The 6,768-nt window shown below is 41.5% G+C and overlaps 1 protein-coding gene across 12 annotated transcripts in view; it reads right to left on the bottom strand.

Annotated features, from left to right (window-relative positions):
* Nucleotides 1–6,768, bottom strand: part of ACSL6 (acyl-CoA synthetase long chain family member 6) — a 57,709-nt gene that overhangs the window by 5,141 nt on the left and 45,800 nt on the right. For all 12 annotated transcript variants that reach the window (XM_030284268.4, XM_030284272.4, XM_030284273.4 and 9 more), the window contains 7 exons: nt 5,832–5,927; nt 4,942–5,014; nt 4,450–4,538; nt 3,786–3,902; nt 3,404–3,547; nt 2,574–2,675; nt 1,530–1,601 (listed from right to left, as the gene is read on the bottom strand). In XM_030284268.4, coding sequence (XP_030140128.3) covers nt 1,530–1,601; nt 2,574–2,675; nt 3,404–3,547; nt 3,786–3,902; nt 4,450–4,538; nt 4,942–5,014; nt 5,832–5,927 — 693 coding nt within the window. The remainder of the gene's footprint in view (nt 1–1,529; nt 1,602–2,573; nt 2,676–3,403; nt 3,548–3,785; nt 3,903–4,449; nt 4,539–4,941; nt 5,015–5,831; nt 5,928–6,768) is intronic.

The following is a 6,768-nucleotide window of genomic DNA, read 5'->3' as shown; positions in this document are numbered from 1 at the left end:
CTGAGCACAGTGGGGAGCCTGGCAGCACAGATGGGAGTGAGCTTTTCCTTCCCATGCTGGTGTCAGAGAAAGCAGAAAACTGCTGCGTGACTGGTCAGAGCCCACCGATTTAAGATAAAATTCCCCAGCCATCTGCTGCTTTTGTGATTCCCCAAGCCAGACTGCTTTGCAGTTTGTTTGGCTGGGAGCTGCAGTGATATAGGCTGCAAATCCATTTTCTATTCCTTAGATATGTGATTCATCTTTCCCTGCAAGCATCATGGTCCAGGTCCTGCCCCCATGCAATCCTTCATAAATCAGTGTTCGTGCTATTAATGCTCCCCCATTTGCTGCATTAGTTTTCAGATCCTGGAAGCTGATGCTTATAGAAGTCACACTTGTCATTCCCAAGACAGAAATCCAAGCTGCAGACAAGGACAGGGATGATAAAGAGTATCCCATAAACAGGGGATCCCATCCCACATGAGCATTAGCCACAGAATCTGGCTCAAAGTCTTAAGATTACATATTGCAACAGAGATGAAGTTTTGAAGCCCTTTAATTTTGAAAATTGTATAATTTTTTTTTTATTCTATTCTATTATTATTGTATCCCAACTTTTAGGATGATGACAAAGCTTTCCTCAGTATTTTATTAATTGAAACCAGCTGGTGGAATTGATTACTTGAGGATATTTCATACTGTGAAGGCCTTGGCAGAGGCAAACAAGACTTATTGGCACAGACAATTATGTGCATTAAAAACGATGCTTTATATGGAATTATTTTAAAATAAATTTCTTTTAGGTGTTGTTTCATTTGCATAGGTAACTGACAAATTAAGAATAACAGGGTTATGTTTAATGATGCTTTTGTTCCACTCCAGTATGGTGAATTACTCATTACAATTATCACCCAGAAACAGTCCTAACAAAAGCAAAAAAGCCCTTGCTAATTATATATAATGATAAAGATATTTGGCTTTTTCAACAGAAAGAAGCCTTTGACATTTTAAAATGGGGTGGATAATTTTTCTGTGATTTAATGCTATGTAGACCATGGTTGATTTCAGATCTCCCCTTCTGAGATGTAGTTCTATTGCAGAAATATTTACACAAGCAGGAAAGAACTAGTGCCCAGACTAAAAATAAAGACACCAGCAGCATTTCAAGGTCAGGTATAAGAGTAGTAATTAGTGACCCAATTTCTAACAGCTTTCAGTGGCAGAAAAGTCAGACTCCTACAGATGTTCATCTTGACCTCTGGTTGTCAGTCTGGAGATTATCCATGTCCCTGATTTAGATTTTGATCTCTGCACCCAAAACTTCCACTAAATTTAATTCAAATTTCAAGCATGGGTGGGAAGCAGAATCGCAGCAAATACATTTTTCCAAAGGAATAAATACAACTTGCCAGCAATAAAGCTCTTTCCAAAAACATCATGTACAGCTGCGACAAAGATTTGTAGTAGCATGATAAATGCTGACAAATCCCTCTTCTATACAGTCAAATTGCCTGTCTGACCACACTGAATGATGTGTTTCATTTTACCTGCTCAAAGGAGTGAAGCCCACTCTCCTTCCCTAACCGTACCATGTCTTCCATTATCGCTTGCTGCAGTTCCTGCATTAAAACACAGAAATTCCCCATGAGCTACCATAGTCAATTACATGCAATTAATGTTCATTGTTCACCAAAAGAAGTGTTTCTGAGTAAAGTTCAAGTGCCTTACTAACAGTTAATATATAATTAGCAAAATTCTATGGTAATATGTAAACATTACACTTAAGTATGGCAATGTTAAGTGTCTCCTTGGTATGAAAAGTAAGGCTCTATTTTCAACCCAGCTATGTGACATAGCTGTTAAATTTACAGTTCTTCAGCCACCTGCCAGACTTCAATGCAGAATCATTGTCCACAAACACCAGTGGTTCAGTGGCATCAGTACTTATCGATGTGACCCAATACAATTCCTCAGTACTACAGAGCATGTGTTTAAGACTGGGGTCCTTTGTATAGAAACACAGAATGTCTTGAGCTGGAAGAGACCCACAAGAACCATGGAATCCAACTCCCAACCCTGCACAGAACAGCCCCAGGAGTCATACCATGTGCCTGAGAGTGTTATCCAAATGATCCTCTGAGCTCTGTCAGAGTTAATGTTGTGACCAGTCCCCTTGGAAGCCTGTTCCAGCACCCAGCCACCCTCTCTGGGAAAAACCTTTTCCTAATACCAACCTATACCTCCTCTGACACAACTTCAGACCCTTCCCTCTGGTTCTGTTGCTGGTCCCCACAGAGAAGACTTATTTAGTTGTCTTATTTAAGAAATCTAAGCAAACACAACTCCTCCTCGTGCTGTACTGTTGTTCTCTGCAAGACAGACTCTTGGCCCTCCCACACCAGAGCTGGCCTAGGTCAGTACCACCAGTCAACACCTATCATTGGGTCCAGGTCAACCCTGCTGAATGTTCAGTGAGGAAATAATTCTTGTCACTGAACTGGTCATTCCTAGACACAGTATTGTGCACACATAATGCTACAGCAAAAAAAAAAAAAAAAAAAAAAAAAAAAGTCTGTACTGCAGATACAAACCTTATTTTTACAGAGTTCTGCATATGTTCCTTCAAACCCTCTTTTCTTTGCCCAACCTGGCATGACTTCGGAATCAGGCACCACAATTCCCACCAGGAAGGCCTGTAGGTAAAGGAGAAGGAGAGTTGCAGGCAAAAGCTGCACCACATTCCAGGCTTTACATTGAAGTGAATACACAAGTCAGCTGAATTTCTGCATGTTTACTACTTCTTGTTTAATTATGTCAGTAATTTGCTAACATATCGTCATGAAGCACATTCTGATGTCTGTGCCTTTTTCTCAGATAAAAGTTTGTCTGTGTGCATTTACCAGCAGTTTTAGTACCCTCAGCTGGGTTTGTGCTCCTCCTGGGCATTAATAACTCCCATGGCCCTGCAAGTTCCAGGCAAACTCTGGGAAGGGAAGGCTCATTCTTGTGAGCCTTGAATGCAGAGGATGAATTGCCATTTTGGTTTCAAAAACTGTAGGTGTGTGTATGAATGTGCAAATTAACAGAACAGGCTGGTCAGAATGGGCAGGCAGTGTGTGTGGGGGGCAGCAGTGGCTTTACCTTTTCCTGGCTTACCACAGGCATGGTGGCAAAGGACAGCACTGGAGACCCACAGAGTGACACCAAAGCCAACTTAAAAGCTTGATCTTCAGCCACAGCATTCTCTCTAAGCTGCTCAGGGTCACACCAGCAACTCAATTCCTGCCTGGCTGTCAGCCAGCTCCAAAGCAGAAGGGAGAAAATGTGGCATGATCCACTCACATTTTTCCTTCCTTCACGCCCAGCTCTGTCTTCTAACTACTAAGAGTAAAGTAAAATTTTCTCAAAGCTTAGTTTGTACCTGCAGGCTGTCTCCATGCACATAGATCTGAGCAACAGGGTCACTGCGGATGTAGATATTCTCTATCTTCTCTGGTGCAATATATTCTCCCTGAGCAAGTTTAAATATATGCTTTTTCCGATCAATAATTTTAAGGGTCCCATTCTGTTAGGAGAAAGAAATGAGAATTCCCAGAGAAGTTATTTAACCACAGAAACTCAGCAAGCAGTCTGTCTTTAACAGAGTTTTCAATTGCCTGTTGTGCTTTCAAATGCTTATTCTGCCAAATATAAACTCAATCCTTTGTAAAGATAGACCTGCTTGGAGACCTAAGTTCAGTCCTTGAAAATTTACTTGGGATAATACAATTGCCGTAAGAACTCTGAGTGTGTCCAGTACGCACAGGTAACCATTTGCCAATGTCTCCTGTGTGAAGCCAGCCCTCCTGGTCCAGTGCCTCAGCTGTCCTCTCTTCATCTTTCAAGTAACCTTTAAACACATTGGGTCCTTTCACACAGATCTGCAAAACAACCAGGGTTGATGATTAATTATTTTCTTGTTCTGCTATAAATACAAGTTAAGTATTAACTCGCAAAATTTGAAATATTTTAATGACTGTGCTCCATGAAACTAAAATAGATTGGGTTATTAAACTATATATGGATTTTTTTCAAGCTAATGGAAATATGAAGCAGGTTTTGCAAAACTGATTTGTTTGAAGTTGATTTGCATTCCATTTGCAGTTAAAAATAACAAAGTTATTTCAGTAAGTTTAATTTTTGTGTAGTATAGAAATCACAGAAATGTAGAAATCATAGCAATTCAGCTCTTCTTAGCTGAACTAATTAATTCAGTCTTAGAAGTTCAAGGAATTAGGCTGGAAGTACTTCCACAGCTCCTTTTTCATTAATTCTGTGCTGCTCTGTTGTTAAACTTCCATTTTCCTTTCCTGATTGCACGATGTAACACATCAGCAACCATGCACACTACAAAGGTAAAATGCTTCTATAAACTACTTCATACAGTGTTAACTAGTGAGAATTTGATATAAAAATGTGATTTGCTACCTCTCCTTCTCCTTTGGAAGCAAAATAATTCAGTTCTTCCACATCCTTCAATCTGATTAAGTTACAGGGCAAAGGGGCTCCTACATGACCTGGAAATCAAAGTTATCAAGTCACTTGTCATCTCTCCTATAAACAATAATTAGCATTTTATCATTAGTTACTTGCATAGTTGTAGATACACTGGATGTTCTTGCAGGAGCTGTGTCTGTGTGCAGAAATAATTTCCTTAATTAAGGTTTTGCACTATTAAAGCTAAATACCAACACCTCCTTTTTGGATATAAAACCTGTTCTGAAACAGCATAGAGTGGTTTGGGTTGGAAGGGACCTTAAAACTCATCTCATTCCAACCCCCTGCCATGAGCAGGAGCACCTTCCACTAGATCCAGTTTCTCCAAGCCCCATCCAACCTGCCCTTGATGTTACAGTCCAAAATTTCCTAAAGGAAAGTGCATTTCTTTTATTTCTTCAAATGGTGGAAGAAAAGAATTACCTGATGTCCAGTCACCTGGAGTTGTAAAGGTGCATCCAGCTGTGCATTCTGTTTGGCCATAGCCTTCATAAACCTGACGAAGAGATGGGTATCTTTAAAAGACCATAAAAGATTTTGCTAATATAAACTGAAATCCCAAGCATTGCCCTCTGTTGCACAGTCCTGTGAGCTGAGGCTGGAGCTGCAATGTGTGAGTGACCATTTGCCATGGGGACATTGTCCCTGACTTCTAGTGTACAAAATTCCATTTACATAACTAGGAAAGACCATGGATCGTTGAAAACAGGAGATGATGAGTTGAGCACTTAGCCTTTGAGTAAGGACATATGCTACACTATGAGAGGAACTTATTAGTGGGGAAAATATGGTATTTTTGTGGGACATTTTGAAAATTCACCTTTTTTTTTTTTCCTTGACTAATTTTAGGCTCTCAGATGAGACCTTTTAGTTGCCCTGGGCTTCCTATCACAGACAAATAATGCAGTGGACACCTCAAGTGGGTTAGGCTGATGTCTGAGGATTAGCTTTCTCCATTTATATATAGAATAAAACTTCTGTAATGAAGTTCCCAGCACTTGCACATACACATGTAATTTCACATACTCAGTTTGGTACTGAGAGGTGGGTGGGATGAGCCTGTGGGGTTTTTCTGGGAGATGCCCAAAGTGAAAATTTCTCTTGCCTGTTACTGCCATCCCAGGGCTGTTCCCACCCTACTGAGCTCCGGGTGTACCAGGACTTCATGGCTGCCCCAAGCCCTGCTGTTTGATCCATCCTGGTACAGCTGTCCTAAATGTAGTTCTGAGGGTCTAACCCATCTCCTTTCTTAAATACCACGTGTTCTCTTGCCAGCAGTGGATGTACATCCCTGAACAGCCACACAAACCCACCTGGCATCCGAGGGCCGCGCGGAGGAAGCCCAGGACAGTCGGGGACGCAGGGGCAGCGCCTGTCACTATCATACGGACACACCCCCCAAGACTTGCCTGTTTGGTAGCAGAAGGAAACAAAAGAAAGCATCAGAAGCTACTGCAGATGGCAAAACCGTGAGCTTGCACAAAATGCTCTCTCTAGAATAGATGTGCAGGACTTTGTGCCCACGGCATGGGGTCAGAATTAGATGAACTTCAAGGAGACTTCAAACCCAGCCAGTCTGTGGTTCTGTGATGTGGCCATATATGGAAATATGAACTAGCTCTGAATCTTTCCTGAGGGATAAAACCCCATTCTGTGTACAGAGACAGGAGTGCTCATGTCCCTAGCAGGACAAAGATGCTCAGCCTGGGCTCCTGCAACTGCTGTGCCTGGGCAGGCTGCAGACCTGGCTCTGGGAACTGCTGGGAAAAACAGACTCTTCCCCATCCAGTCTTCTTTGCTTATTTACACCTCACTGGTTTTAATGAATTGCCTCCCAAGCCCTCTAAAATAAAGTTGTCCCTTTTTTAAGGCAGATGACCTTCAAATATTTCTGGAGGGTATTACATCAATTCCTGTGTCCTATTTTACTTATTTCTCCTCCCCTTTCATTTCCTTTTCTTTATTCTAGAAGTAAAAAAGAAAACCCAGCACAAAAGAAAACAACTGCTGACTGAGTCTGCCCGTCTCGCCAGCCCTCACATCAATATGCAGCATGGCTCGCTCCCGGCTGGGTGAACTCTGCTATCGGCACACTGAGGACAACTAATCCACAGACCACAAGTACAGTCAGTTTCTTTAGTTAAAAATAAAGTGGCATTTCTCCAGATAAGTCATCCAATTAAAAAAATGAAGTAATTAGAGCCTCCTGGAGTAGTACAGAGGCCTAAAAATGGTTTAAAGCTAATTTAA

The sequence above is a fragment of the Taeniopygia guttata genome, chromosome 13 (assembly GCF_048771995.1).
Source record: "Taeniopygia guttata chromosome 13, bTaeGut7.mat, whole genome shotgun sequence".
NCBI classification, from domain to species: domain Eukaryota; kingdom Metazoa; phylum Chordata; class Aves; order Passeriformes; family Estrildidae; genus Taeniopygia; species Taeniopygia guttata.
The sequence above is the reverse complement of the archived record's forward strand: the minus strand, read 5'-3'. Positions and strand labels throughout refer to the sequence as shown.